Source organism: Patella vulgata, chromosome 8 (assembly GCF_932274485.2).
Source record: "Patella vulgata chromosome 8, xgPatVulg1.2, whole genome shotgun sequence".
In the NCBI taxonomy this organism is placed as follows: Eukaryota; Metazoa; Mollusca; class Gastropoda; family Patellidae; genus Patella; species Patella vulgata.
Window position 1 is genome coordinate 8,079,399 of NC_065886.2, and position 19,056 is coordinate 8,098,454.

Here is a 19,056-nt window from a genome sequence, read left to right on the forward strand (position 1 = left end):
ACCGGAGGACCCGGAGAAAACCCACGAGGTTGGACAGGCGACCCTACTCCTTGCCACGTACTTTAGCAGAGGGAGTACCCGGAAAAAACACACCGGTTTGAACATGCGACCCTTTTCCTTGTCACGTACAAAGGAGAATCCAACCCAGATCACTTGACTTAATGACAGATCAGTCAGCCACCAAACCGTCCAGCCCTGAAAGTGCTAAAAGTTCAAGATGCATTATATAAGAGGTAAATCGGCCTATTGCAGGTCTTTTTTCTGGCTTCAAATTATTAGTTAGACATATTTTCCAATGACCAGTCGATAACCAAGTCTCTAGATCATCGGTTAGATACAATAGAATCAAATGGTCCAGTGATGATATTGTTGAAAGGAGCTACTTTCTCATCAAAAACACATTATAGAAAGATGATAGGCCTACTCGTCGAGTTAATTTAACGGACAACTATCTCACCTTGATCCACAAAAGAGAGACACATATCAGATTCCTGACAATCTCGCAAAGCTGAGACGCTCTAGTTCAAATCTGGACTGTCACACAATTTAAAGAATCTGGCCCTCGAGTTCACAAAGCATTCTCAGACTTTCAATGACTGTTTTTCTAGTTAAAACAAGGCAAACAATTTTGAGTAAATTCTTAACTTAAGTCTGGGAATACTTCATGAACTCGGACCCTGGTACTAACACTATATAAATGAATTATAGTTTGGCTTACTTTTAACCATCTTCTTCTCTGCAGCAGCTTTTGCTTCTGCTTCGGCCGTTTTCCTGGCCTGGTCCTCATTCCATAATTCTATTTCTTTAGCAAATGCTCGATTATCTTCCGTAACCATTTTACTCAGATCTGACGGTAAACAATCCATCGTCTCTAAATGTTGAGCAGACGCAACTGAAATACAAGTGAAATCTCTATTAGTATTTAGTCTAAAGAAGCCAAACAGTGAGGCTTGATGTCCCAAGCTATATAAATCACACTCATTAATCACTTGCTTATCTATCTTGTTATAAAACATCTGGCAATCAAATTGTTTTATCGCTCGGCTTAACCTGGCTACAGGACTGTAGCCAGAGGGGGGGCAAGCCCCTGAAAAAAAAAATTGCCGACCATAGCTCTAAAATACCTACTGTAGACTGTGCCGGATGTGCCCCCCCCCCCCACCCTAAAAACTTCACTGCCCCTCCGAAGCTAGCAAGCTGGTTACGGGCCTGCCTGGCTATAACATTCTCATCATAAAATTTAGTCAAGAGATTCATGTCTTGAAATTTTGAGAGAGAGAGAGAGGAGAGGAGAGGAGAGAGAGGGGTTTAACATCCACTCAACTATGTCATTTCGGGACTAACATATGGTTTAATTTTATTTCAATAATTCACTCGCGCTTAGGGGTCTTTTGCATCGGGAGGAAATCGGAGGACCCAGAGAAAACTCACAGCACTTGACTCTATGACAGACCTTATAATACAACCCGCACTCGTTATCCATTCAGCCACCCAAACCCCTTATTGGAAATAAAATTAATAACATGACCTACCATCATTACATTGTAGTCTTGATCGATCAACATACATGAGACAATACGCACTAGCGTTATGATATCCTCCTACACCCTCCTTCTCTAACTCCTCCCACGACGATTCCGTTACAGTGATATCGTTAAACTTTAACCACTTCTCGTGAATTAAATCGTAAATATACGCCCAGTAATGTCCGGACGCTGCCTGACCCTCGTGTACTAATACTGCGTGTAAATGGTAAGGAAACTGAAAAAAATACAGAAAATATTTTACAATAGAGAATTAAAATGAAAAGGTGTTTAAAGCAGTGTTCTTAATCGGCTGTTTTTTGTCGGCTTTAGTCGATTGATGTTTAATCTAGTCGATTGGTAAAACAATGAACCAGCCACTATGGTATCATAAATTACGTCCGGTTCGTTTCAAAATGGATTAAGAACCCTGGTTTAACGTCCTACTTTTCTGCACCAACCGAGCTAATTAAAACAAGATTTAAAATCGAAAACAGAATACGAGATGAAAATAAAAGGGGGTTTAACGTCCTACTGTTCTGCTCTGACTGGGTTAATGGAGACGAGAGCGAGAGAGAGAGAAATGGGGTTTAACGTCCACTCGACACAAACTAGGTCATTTCGGGACTAACATATGGTTTAATTTTATTTCAATAATTCGCTTGCGCGTAGGGGTCTTTAGCATTGGGAGGAAACCGTTAATGGAGACGGGCATACACCATACAGTGTGCTCTGAGGGAAATTTTGCCCGGGCACTACGGCCTACTCTTATATCGAATTCCAGCTGCCAAGGGATCTTTTACGTGCACGCCAATGTGCTATGAGGGAAATTTTGCCCGGGCACTACGGCCTACTCTTATATCGAATTCCAGCTGCTAAGGGATCTCTTATGTGCACGCCAATGTGTACACGGGACCTCGGTTTTTCATCCCATCCGAACGACTAGACAGCTGTCCTTGTCAGGCCCTCCATCCTGCATTACTGACAAAAGGAAACCACGCTGGAAAATCTGGATGAACTTTCTCGGCCAATGCAGGGATCGAACACCCGACCTCCAGGCTAGCGAGCCAGCGTCTTACCCACTTAGCCATGTGATCCATGGTATGTAATTACATAACTGTCTAAAAACACACAGATCTATACATGACCTCAGTACAAACATAGATCTATACATGACCTTATCTATACATGACCTCAATACAAACATTATAAAATTAGAGGCATAGAATAATAACCAAGTTTAAAGTATAGTGTTTTTACCTTCATCATAGTTTCATCACTGTACATTCCACTAACTTTTTCTTCTAAACTTGCTATATTCTCTTGTAATTCTACAATATAAACAATTTATAAATCATGTATTAAACTTGCTATATTCTCTTGTATTTCTACAATATAAACAAATTATAAATGTATTCTCTTGTAATTCCACAATATAAACACATTATAAATGTGAGTGTTACATGTAGAGTGCGATTTGTGTGTGGGACCTTAAACCAGCAGAAAAACAATGGGGTTAGCAAGGCTACCCTACTCCTTGGATCAAATTTAGACGTTCATAAATAAAGGGCTGTATATGGTGTATAGCATATGTTAATTCTTTTTAAATTTAAATGATTTATATTATCAATTGCTGAATTGATTTTCTAATCAAAAGAGGAAGTTACGAGATGTTTAATTTTTTTCTTAGGGATGGTGTTCTATTGTAAGTCATGAATAAATTTACCTCGGACATCCATTTCCACTTCCGTCCTCCATCGATGAAGACAGTCCTCGAGAACCGTGAGTTCATTTTCCCCTACATGTCGTGGTGACGGACTTGTCACTGTGTCAAGAGATCGTGGTGGTCTAATAGGTGATCTGGTATAAGATGACATGGCAACATCCGGTAAATCACATGTCGGTAATCTAGGTGATGCCTTGTCGTCACTGCTGTAAAAGTGTTTCATATATTCAGCATATCATAAACCATGAATGTCAGAAATGTAAATAGAAATGAAATGGGGTTTAATATCCTACCGTTCTGCTCAATGAAGATGGTCTTATGCCATAAAGTGTGCTATGAGGAAAATTTTGCCCCGTCAGCAGCACTATGGCCGTCACCTATATTGAATTCCAACTGCCAGAGGATCTTCTACATGCATGCCAATGTAAGCACGGGATCTCGTTTTTTCATTCCATCCGAACAATTAGACAGCTGTCTTTGTCAGGCCCTCCGTCCTGCACCAGTGACCAAGGGAAACCCCAGCGGAAAATGCTGATGAACTTTCTCGGCCAAAGCAGGGATCGATCATGTGACCTCCCGGCTAACGAGCCAGCATCTTATCCACTTAGCCACCGTGGCTGCCTTAACAGGAATGAAAGGTTGAATGTATTACATTAAGATGAATACCTGACTGTAGTTCTAGGTGACTCCATATCAACATCTTGATTCAAGCTCGTAGACAGCGTCGCCGTCGTCGTTTCACCACTACCTTTACTCTGGGCAAATTCTAGAGCATACTGTAGAACATCTTGTAGCGGAACACGTTTATTACCGGACCCATATCGTAAAAACCTACAAATATATGTATATATACATTATCATGGCATTTATTACACTAATAATAAAAGAAAGAGAGAAAGAAACGGGGTTTGACATCCAATCGACACAAACTAGGTCATTTCGGGACTAACATATGGTTTGATTTTATTTCAATAATTTGCTTGCGACCCTACGCCTTGTCACAGGGAATCGAAACCACACCAGTTGACTCAATGACAGACCTTATGATACAACGCATACACGCTAACCATTCGGCCATCAAGCCCCTGAATAATAGAAGGAAATGGACCTCGAGAGAAATAGTGATGGGTATTGCCACTGCAGTCACGATACGAATTGCGATTCAGTTGCTACGATACGATTCACAACCAGGTCAATATTTACCAAGAAAACAACAGGATAAATGAATAATTGATATTTTTAGTCCTGCCGATGTCGAAGAAAAAAAAAAATGAAAATAAGGACCAAAACAATTTAATGGATAATGTGTGACATAGACAACTATATACAGGTTACTTACTGTCTAGTCGTTCGGATCGGATGAAAAATCATGGTCCCGTGTACACATTGGAGTGCACATAAGAGTCCTTCGCAATTAGAATTTGATAAAAGAGTAGGTCGTAGTGCCGCTGTCCGGGCAAATTTCCCTCATAGCACACTGCATGATGTATGCTTGTCTTCATTAGCTTAGTTCGGAGCAGAACAGTAGGACGTTAAACCTCATTTCATTTCATTTTTTTTTTGTGATATCTTTAATATAAATTCATATATGTTATTAATTTGTGTATCATGTAGAGGTGTTGTTTTAGCAGGAGTTTCTGTAATCAATGTTTAGTTTCAAGCCATTGTTGGAAAACTGTTCAGATCTTCTAGAGCAGTGTTGAGAAACTAAACAGTTATAAAGCCAACACCCATTATCAAATCTAGACAGACCCTTTAAACATACATTATGCAAGAGCTAAATCTGATTATTGCAAGTCTTTATTTAGGCTTCAGATGTCATAGAAATTATAAATTAGATCTTTATTTACACAACAAGCACAAAATCAACTCTGTAGACCCACGGATGGCTTGGATTGAGCTTGGATTTAAACAGGATTTAGTTGACTGATTTAATTTTAAATGGCGTTGTGAGCGGAGATTAACCGTTACATTGACGTCATACTCCAGGATCAAGGCTAAATGATAGAGTGTAAGAAGCGAGGCCGCTGTTGAGCGATGCCGTAACAAATGACATCTAAACTATTTCAAGTGCAATGAACCAAACACAGATAATGACAAATTATACAATTCCTGGAGACCGTGTGATGACTAATACAGACGGACAGGTCTTCTTCTTTCATCATCTATTTTTGAACTGTTATAGCAAGAATGGCTAACTTCTTATAAAAATCTCCCATAATGTATCTTTAAATTAAACTACACAACAGTAGAAACCCAATGTGATTCTCAACAGATTTGATCAGTTTTCCAACAATGGCTTGAACCTAACATTGATTACAGAAACTCCTGCTGTTCTCAACTAAAACCTGTACCAGAAGTGTCACATGGTCTACCAACAATACTCACTCATCGCTAAACTCCCGACCCGGCAAGACAACGTGGGCTTTGAAGAGAAAATGTCTATTCTTAATCCTAAAGCATCGTTAGAAAAGGGATAGGATGTTTGATGAGACCAGAATACTAAAACAACACCTCTACATGATACTCAAGTTGTAGTGATAACTTGTAAGGTTTGAGTAGATAACAGTTACTTACTTATCTAATTTAGCTTTTAATAATTTTAATTGTTCTTTTAATTTTTTACCATCTTCTCTTCTTTGTCTGGTAATGCTTTGATTTCGCTCCATGTATCTACAATAGAGAGATAAATACACTGGTGGGTGTTTCTGTTGGTACTCAAGATGGCAGTCAACAGAAGCTAACTAAACGGCTTTGATTAGGGTTAAAGGACAATATTGGTGTCAGCCATTATTACATATTATTACACATGTGGGTGATTCTCACTAGGGACAGGATATCATTCAGATTTGACGAAAAAAGGAAAGAAACTGAGCTTACAATCTAGAATCTAATATTCGTATCCAGTTAATAGATTGCCATCCAGAAAGTGTTATGCCGTCGTTAAGATTCATCAAAAAACGTCCAGTTTGTACTACGTGTAGTTTAAGAAACACTGTTTAGTTTTGACATCGTTTGTCTAGTTTATGAAACTAAATGATCATAAACCAGACAACCAATATCAAAACTAAACTAAATGGTCATAAACTAGAAGACTGATGTCAAAACTAAATGGTGTTTCTTAAACTAAACGGTAGCACAAACTGGACGTTATTTGATGAATCTTGATGGTATTTAATACTTTCTGGATGGAAATCTATTGGATACGTGTATTAGATTCTAGATGGTAAGCTCAGTTTCTTTCCCTACTGTTGGCACTCAAGATGGCAGTCAACAGAAGCTAATCGATTTTGATTAGGGTTAAAGGACAATATTGGTGTCAGTCATTATTACATATGTGACAGAACTGGTTAAACACATTCCAAATATAATTTTAACACAGAGATCATTGCTACACCAATATTGTCCTTTGAAATAAGGTTTATTTGGAGAAGGAATGAAACAAATCAATCTCTAAAATTTTCAACAAAGTGGTTTAACATCAACTCCACAAAAACTAGATCATTTCGGGACTAACATATGGTTCAATTTTATTTTAATAATTTGCTTGCACGAATGGGTCTTCAGCCGTGAGGAAATCGGAGGACCCAGAGAAAACCCAGGATGTTGTCACGTACAAGCAGGGACTCGAAACCATGCCACTTGACTCAATGATAGACCTTCTGATCCAACGCTCACAGCCAACTTGCCGATCATCATTAGGACGATTTACGGCTTTAAGAAATGACTTGATGATTGGTTGAAATGTATTTTACCTGTCCATATATATAACCTGAGGAAACTCTATTTTATTGTGGATTTTTTCAGGTCGTCCCAATTGTTGGTTAAACTGGAAACGGGAAAGTTCAAAGGTTAAAACAGGAGGCAATCTGGTAAACCATAACTACAAACAAAACATAAATAATATATAAATCATTTGGTAACCATAACTCAAAAAACATAAATAATATATAAATCATGTAGTAACCATAACTGCAAAACATAATGTATAAAATCATAACAATAAAACATAAATAATAACAAAATCACTTGGTAACCATAGCTACAAACCATAAATAATAGATAAAATCACTTGGTAACCATAACAATAAAAGTAATACATAAAACTACTTGGTAACCATAGCTACAATAATACATAAAATCACCTTTTAGTAATGTAACCTCGTTATTTTAGGATACAGACGGCCATATTGGCTGTTGCCCCGATATCTCTTCCCTTCCCCCCCGTATTCCAAATATAACATTGATGGACTGTGCTTACCTCTTGTCCCGATTTCTGTGTGACATCACTGCTAACAGCCTCGATTTCACCTGGAGACGTGGCAGCCTCTAGACTCTCATGAATATCACGAAACCCGGATACTTGTAACGGGAACTGACCAAACGTCTCAACATTCAAAAAGCCTTTACCTGGTAAAAACAAGACAATAAATTATTCGCTTGCACATTGGGGTCTTTTAGCACTGGGAGGAAACTCTACTCCTTGTCACGTACAACTGGGAAATCGAAACCACGCCATATGACTCAATAACAGACGTTATGATACAACGCGCACACGCTACCCATTCGGCCACCCCCCCCCACACTATTGTAGTTTGAAAGGGATTTTGAAAGCGCTAAATGACCCAGCAAGTCTTTAAATGAAGAATGTTGAATATACCTTACCTTCGTTTATACCTTCAGCTTTAAACTGTCCGTAAAATAAATCTACAACAGGACTTTTTATTTCTTTATCACAGTCAGATTTCCTGGAGAAACAATAAAATGAAATCCAAACTAGGTGTTCACCTGGTGTTGCATGGAGAGAGCCCTGGACTGGAAGTGGTATAACTTCGAAGTTGGAAGTGGCAGTGCAAAGTCCACAAGGCCTACGTCAGTTTCCAGCTTCAGCTGAGCATAAAACTCCAAATTTCACCCATGTGGCAGTCCTAAAGCGTCTTGGTTGCATGAATCTATGGATGATCCCATCTCAGTATTGTCAAACATCTAAAAACCTGTACCTAAATATATTAACCACTTTGGGACACTATGTTGAATTACGCTGTATTACACGGCTAAAGATAGGTTGCCAGACGATGAAACATGCACCCATAGATGCTGTCAACAAAAGTTGTCGCATATTTTCTTTTGTCAGTAATGAGAACATTTACAACGCATGAAAATCTGGTTACGAGTAATAACCCATTATCAGAAATCATTAGAATTGTTTCGATTGTTTGCAATTTATATCAACTGTAGCCTCTAGAGGGTCCACAACATTTTTCAAAGTGATCAAGGGCCATAACTCTGGCAGTAAATAACAGAATTAGTTGAAAATCAATAGGCTTCTTCGTCTCATGACCTTAAACACTGTGTACACATTTAACGTCAATCAGATATTAACTTTAGCTTCTAGAGCATCCACAATTCCCAGACCGATGGATAGCGGCAACGACAATATACGACCACATTTCAGTGTGAGCGTATAAAAACCCTTACCACACCCTGGAATCAATAACAAAATCTTAACTTCGGTACCGAAAATATTTTTAACTTTGTAAAATAAATGTGTTACCTTTCTTCAGAAGAACTTGTGCTTGGTTTGTTTTTATAAACTTTAAATGCATCTTCTAGCCATTCTAGTAATTTATGCTGAAATTCACTAACATCCTAAAACAGACACATAAAGAAATTTAGTTAAAATTCATTTCCTAGTTATTGTGTGTGGCTTCCTAAAAATGTAATTTCATAAGATTTGAATTGAACACAGAGCTCAAAAGGGGTATTCATAATGTGGATTAAGAGACCATAGCTAAAGATCAACACTCAAGTCCAAATGAATAATCCGCGGATATGGGTGGGTTGAGAAACACCTTGGATAGAAAATTTTAAATCAAATGTCGGTTACTTTATCTTAAAACTCCTGGCTCGCTAGCCTGGAGGTCGTTGGTTTGCACCCGGTGTTGGCAGAGAAAGTTCATCAGGATTTTCCGGCGTGCTTTTCCTTCGTCAGTCGTGCAGGACGGAGATTCTGACAAGAACAGCAGTCTAGTTTGTCATATGGGACAAAAACACGAGGTGTTAGGTACACATTGGAGTGCACGTAAAAGATTCCTTGGCAGTAGGAATTCGATATATAAGAGTGGGCAGGGCATCGCCGTCCAGGCAAAATTTCCCTCATATCACTCTGTATGGCATATGCCCGTCTTCATTTGCCCAGTCGTAGCAGAACAGTAGGACTTGGTCTGCACGGACAGGCATGTGGGTGGATGTATATAGATCTTTCAGCAAGTTTTTTGTTTGGGTGCAAGTGTTTAAATTTTTTGTGCAGTCCCTTAAATCTACAATATAATTTTAGATTTATTGTATAATTTTACATTTATTACATAATTCTAAATTTGTTACAGAATTTATAAATTTGTTACAGACTTTTAAATTTGTTACCGAATTTAAATTTGTTACAGAATTTTAAATTTGTTACAGAATTTTAAATTTGTTACAGAATTTTAAATTTGTTACAGAATTTTAAATTTATAGCCAAATGTCATTTCTGCCTCAATTTCCAAGAAATTTACTGATAGAAGCAGGTATTTTATCTTTCTTAAAGACGATCAACTTCTAAAGATTTTTTTTGTTTAAAAACTGAACTTTTTACACGTAAATGTAAGTCAATTATATAACTACAACTTAGCCCTGGTTATATATAGAGAGTTGTTTCCCTTTAATTAGATAATTTGACAGTTATATAGATTCTTACCTGTTGACTGTCGCTAGCACCTGTTGGCGAAGAAAAAGCTTCTTTTAATATTTCTACAGCCTTGGACGGATCAACATACTTCTTACTAGAACCAACTAACAAACCAAATAAACTCCGCAATTCTTTCATAAATAATAAATTCCTATTATCCTGAAATATAGAGAGGAAAAGATTTCACTGAAAAGAGAGAGAAAACCCACGAGATTGGACAGACGACCCTACTCCTTGTCTTGTACAACCGAGGAATCAAAACCACACATGACTCAATGACAGACCTGATGATCTAAAGCGCACATCTAAAATATAAATAATTGAAATCTTACCACTGGTGAGCCATCAACCCCATCCTCTGTTGGTTGGTGAAACTGAAAGTTCAACACTAAATGGCGGAACTGACGTAAATGGAACAATGACTGGAAATATAGAAAAATAAAAAATTATTTATAATGAACCCTGGCATATAACATACAATGTGCTATGAGGAAAATTTTGCTCGGATAGCTGCGCTACCGCCCACTCTTGTATCAAATTCTTTTACATGCACGCCAATGTGTACACAAGACCTTGTTTTTCCGTCCCCTCTAAATGTCTAGACAACTGTTCCTTGCCTGGCCCTCTTATCTTGCACCACTGACAATGGGGAAACCACCACGGAAATCCTGTGGAACACAGGAACCTCCAGGTTAGAAAGATAGCACCTTTTAGTCACTGTGTTGCATCATCTTCTGCTGGCAAACAAAGGATTGGAGAAGAAAGAATAACAAAAACAAAGATAGGTTGCCAGGCAACGAACCATAGACCCACAGCAGCTAAGTTGTCCGGACAGTCAACAATGGTTGTCGCATATTTTTTTCATTTTGTCAGTAATGAAAACATGTACAACACACTAATATAAATTTAATCGGGTATTAACTTTCGCCTCTAGAGCGTCCACAAGATATTTCAAGAGGTCAAGGGCCATAACTCTGGCACTAATTATCGGAAATCATTTCAATGTGGGCATTTAACCATACTAACCTGTATAACAGCACTGAACCAGCATGTATTTCCAACATTTTTTAACCCAACTGGCCATTTCTCGGATCTCTTTCTTTCATGAGGATTCAAGGGATCCACAAACCACAAATCTCCACGTTTTCTTTTAGTACCTGCTTTACTCTCGGCTAGACTTGCTTCTAATACCCTGGAAAAGTTTAATTCTTTACAATGTTATTTTTTGCGGGAGCAAAGGGGGTTCGGTTCGATAGAGAAATGGGTTTAACATCCTCTTTACACAAACTTGGTTATTTTGGGACTAACACATGGTTTAATTTTATTCCAATAATTCCCTTGAGCATAAGGGTCTTTAGCAGTGGGAGGAAACTAGATGTTCTGTAGAAAACCTACGAAGTTGGAAAGGTGACCCTACCCTTAGCCACAAGCAAGCTGGGAATTGAAACTACACCACTTGACAGACCTTGCAATCAAAGCCCCTCGCCTTAGACCATTCTGACCCTGTGAATTGACCCAAGGGTTAGTAGAGTAGAAAGGAACGATACCACTGGGGATACCAAGGACGGTACTTGACAAGGATTAGTCATCTTCCAATTAGTATACCTTGATTGTGTTTAATATAAACTATGTATAAGGGTGAAGGTGGGGGTGGGCCAACTTTTTTTTACCTGCTAATATCTTGTTCTTCTTTAGTCACCTGTCCACCTACATTTGTAGTATACCTGGTGTCTAATGTAAACTTTATGCAGGGGTGGGGGAGGGGTACCTGTCTGTTTACCTGTTAATATCTTGTTCCTCTTTAGTCACCTGTCCACCTAGTATACCTGGTGTCTCATTTAAACTCTGTACAAGGGTGGGGTGGGGCAAATGTTTGTTTACCTGCTAATATCTTGTTCTTCTTTAGTCACCTGTCCACCTAGTATACCTGGTGTCTTATGTAAACTATGTACAAGGGTAGGGGTGGGACACCTGTTTTATTACCTGCTAATATCTTGTTCTTCTTTAGTCACCTGTCCACCTAGTATACCTGGTGTCTCATGTAAACTAGCTGCTATAGCTTTCTGTATATCTTCACTGTCAGGTGGTTCACTCGTTAAATCTATAACACCTGGAAAATATTAATCATCAATAGCTTTTTCATGTTATTGTATTTGTAGAGTGTATAGATGATGTTGTATTTGTAGCGTGTACATGTATAGATGATAGTGTATTTATAGCACGTGTAGATGATGGTGTATTTGTAGCGTGTATAGATGATGTTGTATTTGTAGCGCGTGTAGATGATGTTGTATTTGTAGCGCGTGTAGATGATGTTGTATTTGTAGTGTGTGTAGATGATGTTGTATTTATAGCGTGTGTAGATGATATTGTATTTGTAGCGTGTGTAGATGATGGTGTATTTGTATTTGCAGTGTGTGTAGATGATGTTGTATTTGTAGCGTGTGTAGATGATGTTGTATTTGTAGCATGTGTAGATGATGTTGTATTTGTAGCGTGTATAGATGATAGTGTATTTATAGCACGTGTAGATGATGGTGTATTTGTAGCGTGTATAGATGATGTTGTATTTGTAGTGCGTGTAGATGATGTTGTATTTGTAGCGCGTGTAGATGATGTTGTATTTGTAGTGTGTGTAGATGATGTTGTATTTATAGCGTGTGTAGATGATATTGTATTTGTAGCGTGTGTAGATGATGGTGTATTTGTACTTGTAGTGTGTGTAGATGATGTTGTATTTGTAGCGTGTGTAGATGATGTTGTATTTGTAGCGTGTGTAGATGTACATGTACTAACCTGAAGGAGCTGTATTTGTAGCATGAGTAGATGAGGATGTTGTTGTAGCATCAGTTGTTGATGTACTAGTAGATGTTGTTTTAGCAGGTGGTTTACTCTCATTGGTGAATTTAGGTACAGCATCAACCACATCCTTTACAAATTTGGAAGTCTGGAAAACAAAACAAATTTAACAATTTGTAATCAATTTTGAGTCGCGGGTTTGACACTGGTGTCGGCCTAAAGAAAATAGAATACCTCTAACAAATTGTTATAAATTTTAATAATTAGTAATCAGTTAATCTTTCAAGTAAGTTAGTCGCTGATCGACTAAACACGACATCTCCAGCTTGATCCTGGTGTCAGTCGAAATAGTGTTCTGGATTTTCAACGTGTGGTTTCCGCTTGTCAGTGGTGCAGAACAGAGGGCCTGACAAAAGAATAGCATCTAGTGGTTAGTTCCTGTGTACAACTACATGTCATTGGTGTGCATGTAAAAGACCTTGACAGTTGGGATTCGATGAATGCCAAGTCACTGTGTGAGCAAAATTTTCCTCATGGCACACTGCATGACATATGCTCATCTTCATCACTACACCAGATTTCTTTTCATTTTAACCAAAAAAAACCAGTTTCGTTCGACGACTTCATGGCTAGTTATTAAAAAAACAAAAAAAACATGCGAAGGAAGGAGAACTATTTTCATTACATAATTAATATAGCGCAAATTCCATTATAATGAATCTGAGTGCAATTTACAATAACAGTATAAAAACATACAAAATGAAATAAATTCATTTAAATAAAACTGTAAAGGATAAAAATAATTATTCCCAAAATATGGCGACGCAATAAAATTCATAAAATGTAGATAAAATCAAAAGCTTGTACAAACTGATTTAAATACAGATCTATATTTGATTAACCAAACAGCATTGATGTTTCTAATAGTAGTGGATTACCCACAGTCCCGTGCAGCTCATACCAAAAGCTTGTCGTAACAGAATGTTTCATTGGCTAATCCCTTCACATCATCTAGAGAACACATCAATGATAACAACTCTTCGTGATCCTAGTGTAGTAAAGACAAGTAAAACGAAACTTTGAACTATAAAAAACAAAACGAAATAGGATCTGTGTTTTAATCAGATTGAAGCTTGTAAAAACAAAAGAGTTATAAGGAGTAAGGATGTAAACGGTTACTCGGTTGACCTGCAACCTGACCGGTTCGATATTCCCGTGACCGTTATTCGTTCTATATAAAAATGTCAGTGTAATATTGCCGTGCGCGCGAATAAAGACGCCGTATTAAATATTTTATTAATGGATTACATTATAACATTGCACATTGAGATGGAGGTAGGTGGGGCCATAGAATATTCCTATAATTATAATGGGTCGAACACTAATAATATTGCATCAATTTTCCGATCTGTCACACAACGGCATGTGCTGGTACCCGGCGAGTGACGACCACATGAGACCACGACCTTTTTGACTGTTAGACGACGCAATGTTTCCTTCCGAGAAATTTGAATGAAAAACAAAATAAGCTGCAATAAATAAACTCTTCTTAGGACTTAGGGTCTAATAGTTTCTATTCAAAACGAAATTAAACAGTGTGAAAAAGTAAACTTTAATCCTGCGTACGGTAATTTCGGTCTTTTTGGCTCTTGCTGCCCTGCGAAGGGCGTTCGACTCAATTAAAAGTTTCTTGATGTCACGGCTTTTTTCCGCATTATCTGCCTTCTCGTTACTAATACCGATTTTGATTAGTCAGTGTAGTGGCTTCTGGTATGTTAATTGGACAATGGGGTCACTTGAGAGTATTTGGTTGCCTAACGGTAAATGTCATTGGCTTATCTTGTTATTACGTGACAAAACACAGCTGTTTATTTAGATCAGTTGATTGACAGGTATACGTCAGAGTTATTGTTTAGTATAACTAGCATAACTTTTAATCTAAACTGGATTTTCATATCAACTTACTATTATTACCAATTTGAAACAAAATTAAGGATCTCAACTGAAATTCAAGGATATTTTCCTATTTCCGTGAAATTCAAGGATATTCAAGACCTTGAAAATGAAATTTTAAATTAAAGGATATTCAAGGATTTTCAAGGACCGCGGGAACCCTGTCAGTGCGTAAGATGCTTGCTCGCTAATCAGGTCTTAGGATTCTGGCATGGTTTCCCCGGTGGGCCTGACAAGGAACAGTGTCTTGTCTTTCAGATGGGACAAAAAAACAAGGTCTTGTGTACACAATGGCGTGCATATAAAATAACCCTTGGCAGTAGAAATTTGATAACAGAGTAGGCTGCAGTGCTACTGTCCAGGCAAAATTACCTCTCCGAAAGCCGTCTTCATTAGCCCAGTCGGTGCAGGAAAGAACAATGTTAAACCCCATTACATCTCATCTCCTTACCCGAAGTGTTTGGACAGTATCGTCAGCTTGTAATGTAATAATAGGTTTGGCCTTACCCGAAGTTTTTGGACAGTATCGTCAGCTTGTAATGTAATAATAGGTTTGGCCTTACCCGAAGTATTTGGACGGTATTGTCAGCTTGTAATGTAATAATAGGTTTGGCCTTACCCTAAGTTTTCTGACAGTGTCATCTGCTTGTAATGTAATAATAGGTTTGGCCTTACCCTAAGTATTTGGACAGTATCGTCAGCTTGTAATGTAATAATAGGTTTGGCCTTACCCTAAGTTTTCTGACAGTGTCATCTGCTTGTAATGTATTAATAGGTTTGGCCTTACCCTAAGTTTTCTGACAGTGTCATCTGCTTGTAATGTAATAATAGGTTTGGCCTTACCCTAAGTATTTGGACAGTATCGTCAGCTTGTAATGTAATAATAGGTTTGGCCTTACCCGAAGTATTTGGACAGTATCGTCAGCTTGTAATGTAATAATAGGTTTGGCCTTACCCTAAGTTTTCTGACAGTGTCATCTGCTTGTAATGTATTAATAACATCTTCTAGTTTATAAGCCCCATCTTCTGTACGACACGCACTGATAGCTTCATTAATAATATGTATATCTTCTACTCCCGTTCTCTCTTTTATAACTTTTAAACTAGACGCATTATTCTTCTCGCTTGCCGGATCAGAATTGCGCTGCTGAAAAAAAAAAAACCTCATATCATTATACGTTTAACTGCATAGTTTGTGGCTGTAGAATAACGATGATAACCGCCCAAACCACGGTTAAAACCGAAGCATATTATACAGGCCGCTGAGTGACCGACAGTAGATTGTTTCTAATAAAATGGCCCTGCCAACAAACGATGGACAGATCAAAGGGAGAGAGAGAGAGGGAGGTCATTTTGGGACTAACATATGGGTCAATTTTATTTCAATAGTTCGCTTGCGCATATCGGTCTTTAGCAGTGGGAGGAAACCAAGAACCCGGAGAAAATCCACGAGCTTGAACAGGGTAACCCTACTCCTCGTCACATACATGTACAACTGGGAAATCGAAACCATGCCTGTTGACTCAGTGACAGACCTTATGATACAGGTACTGCATGCAAGCGCTAACAATTCCGCCAACTAACCCCCCCGAGCTAACAAAGACACAAATACCCCATACAGTGGTGCTGCAGTTTCCTTCAATTTCAAGGGTCTTCTATATGTATACACCATGTACACAGGATCTCAATCAAGACAGACTTTATATCTAAAGTACATGCATTAGACCATACACCCACCCCCCCACCCCAAAAATGCTCTAGACCACAAGGCAACCTAACTTTCCGACTGGGTGAATGTATATAAATATTTAGGCATCTAAATTTGGTGTACAAGGACAGAAAAATAGAATTATTAAAGATACATTATGGGAGATTAGATAAAGAGCTGGCAGTTCTCACTTTAATAGTTTACTAGATAATGTAAAGCGAATTTGCTGAAAATTTCAGTCAAATTGGTCCACTCTGAACAGAGAATTTAGCGAATGAATTTTTGGCCTAGCCTCGATCGTCATTACTAAAGTCAGTACGATAAAAAACATAGTCTCAATTATCCATTTCATGATTAAATCATGAATGGAAGTTGATCGAGCAGCAAATCAGATCCTAATCCAGTAATATCGCAGGCTAGCGATGACATCGAGAGTTGATTATGACCTGGATAAGTTAATTAATGTCTAATTAATAGTTTATATAACATTTCAGGCCTAAAGAAAGATCTGCAATAGGCAGATTTAGCTGTTGTTTAATGTATGTTTAAGTAGCCTATCAATATTTATGAAAAACGAACAATTTGAGGTAATTCTACAACCATGCATGTGCTGGAACCGTAACAAGCTACAATTGATTTCATAGAGGAAACCAATCTGATTTCCACTAGAGGTGTGAAATTTTTTTTTAACAATTTGGTTAATTCACCGAATTTTAGCAGTAAGGATTTTAGAAATGTTTACAGCCCAGTTTTGTAGTGAATTGAAATCTCTGATTGATAAATGAAATGGGATTTAATGTCACCTTTCTGCACCGACTGGCCTAATGAAATGAAATGGGGTTTAACGTCCTACTGTTCTGCTCAGAGCTGGGCTAATGAAGACTGGCATGCCCCATACAGTGTGCTATAAAGAAAATTTTGCCCTGACAGCGGCACTACGGCCTACTCTATATCGAATTCCAACTGTCAAGGAATCTTTTACGTGCACGCCAATGTGTACATGGGACCTCAGTTCTTCGTATCATCCGAAAGACTTAACAGCCGTCCTTGTCAGGCCCTTCGTCCTGCATCACTGACAAGGGGGAACCACATCGGCTGGTCTAATAAAAGCCGGCTTTATACACCCATAGAGTGCTATGAAGGAAATCTTTCCAATTCCAACTGTCAAGGGTTCTTTTACATGTACGCCAACACCTCCTGTTTAGCGAGCCACCACGGCATCAGTAATGATTGACTCATACGGTTTTGTCTAAAGAGTAAAACTTTACTTTAATCAGTTTACAAGTAAGACTTAAATCTAAAAAATCGGAACAAGATACAGTAAATAAAATCTGTTATAAAATAACACGATACATCATACATGTACAATTAGCCTATACCATGTTATAGCTCAAGGTAAACTCCCCACCCTTGTGGCTAAATTTAGAATGGTTCCCACTGAAGTCAGCAGTTCACCGCCTCCGCTGCCATCACCAAACACATAGCATTACAGCATCCTGTAAAACTTGGCAACTTATTCATTCAGGTTGTACTGTAATATTATCTAGATTCTAAGGGAAGCCTAAATAACCTACTGATAATATTTATCCATCCAATAATTAATTCATATTAACTGAACTGACATGTCAAACACATGTTGTCCCCCCCCCCCCTCAAAAAAAATGAGATCAAAAACAATCAGACAAATGGCAATAAATTATGTAAGCAACATTTTTTTTTTTTATGACAGCACAAGTCGAAATACGTTTGAAACCCCAGCTTAATTTATTGCACACCTTTAACCAATGTTAGAATTATAAAGTATTTGAATGTATTAATGCCGAAATTCGATTTATTACTAGGCTACAGAGCAATGGCATGGTCGAAAATACGGAGACCGATGATTTGTTTACATCGCAAAAAAACTGCGACAACTGCACTTGAAAGATGGGTGCAAATAAACTGCAATTTCTAACTGAATATATATAATTTAGTTCACTAGATAATCATCTTCTGCTAGAGAAAAATTCATAATTACCTGCGCAACACGGCGAGGTAAAGTCGATTGCTCGACGGTCATTTCATTTAATCACGGTGGAAGATGGCGGTCGCCATTCCTGGGAATCCACAATTCTTTTCTAGCGCGCACCTAAATTTTATGAAACGAAATTGATACGATGAATTCAAGAGGCTAGATCTTAAAAATAAGTCAAATACTGGGAAAATATATTTATTCTTTGTTCTTAATTGTAAAGTGTGGGAATTAACACAGATACATTATGTTACTGCGTCTATTTTATACATTTTACACTGGGGAGTAAATGCGTACACAGGAAGAGCGAGGAATCCCCCGTAAAATACCAAAACAGTATTTGACGCTACGATTGGCTGGAAGTTGACATACGTAGGCGTGAAAATTAGCTGGCTTTGAAATCTTAGACTATTGAAATCTTGAAATTTGATTATTTATTAGGTATATTATTAGAGAAAAATCAAACTTCAAGAACTATTGCGATTCCATTTTTTTTATGAATAAAAACAATTTATTATTATTATTACTACGATTGAGGCAAGAACACATCTAGACATTTTTTTTTTTTAATCATTAATGCCATGGCCAACTTGATCTGCAGACTGCATT

At 37.9% G+C, this 19,056-nt stretch overlaps 1 protein-coding gene across 3 annotated transcripts in view; it reads right to left on the bottom strand.

Moving 5' to 3' along the window:
* LOC126830952 (ubiquitin carboxyl-terminal hydrolase 25) overlaps positions 1-18,540 on the bottom strand; it is a 30,051-nt gene extending 11,511 nt beyond the window's left edge. The window contains exons 1-17 of one of the 3 annotated variants that reach the window (XM_050561493.1): positions 18,454-18,540; positions 15,684-15,875; positions 12,773-12,923; positions 11,960-12,086; positions 11,003-11,168; positions 10,309-10,398; positions 9,986-10,135; positions 8,804-8,898; positions 7,915-7,997; positions 7,511-7,659; positions 7,005-7,132; positions 5,827-5,922; positions 3,916-4,080; positions 3,250-3,455; positions 2,784-2,854; positions 1,533-1,761; positions 719-892 (exon numbers count right to left, since the gene is read on the bottom strand). In XM_050561493.1, the coding sequence (XP_050417450.1) occupies positions 719-892; positions 1,533-1,761; positions 2,784-2,854; positions 3,250-3,455; positions 3,916-4,080; positions 5,827-5,922; positions 7,005-7,132; positions 7,511-7,659; positions 7,915-7,997; positions 8,804-8,898; positions 9,986-10,135; positions 10,309-10,398; positions 11,003-11,168; positions 11,960-12,086; positions 12,773-12,923; positions 15,684-15,875; positions 18,454-18,495 (2,314 nt within the window). In that variant the 5' untranslated portion in view covers positions 18,496-18,540. Of the gene's footprint in view, positions 1-718; positions 893-1,532; positions 1,762-2,783; positions 2,855-3,249; positions 3,456-3,915; positions 4,081-5,826; positions 5,923-7,004; positions 7,133-7,510; positions 7,660-7,914; positions 7,998-8,803; positions 8,899-9,985; positions 10,136-10,308; positions 10,399-11,002; positions 11,169-11,857; positions 11,925-11,959; positions 12,087-12,772; positions 12,924-15,347; positions 15,379-15,683; positions 15,876-18,453 lie in introns of those variants that run through there. The other 2 variants (XM_050561498.2, XM_050561500.2) reach the window with 2 other exon arrangements.
* Between the last annotated feature and the right edge of the window lie 516 nt (positions 18,541-19,056).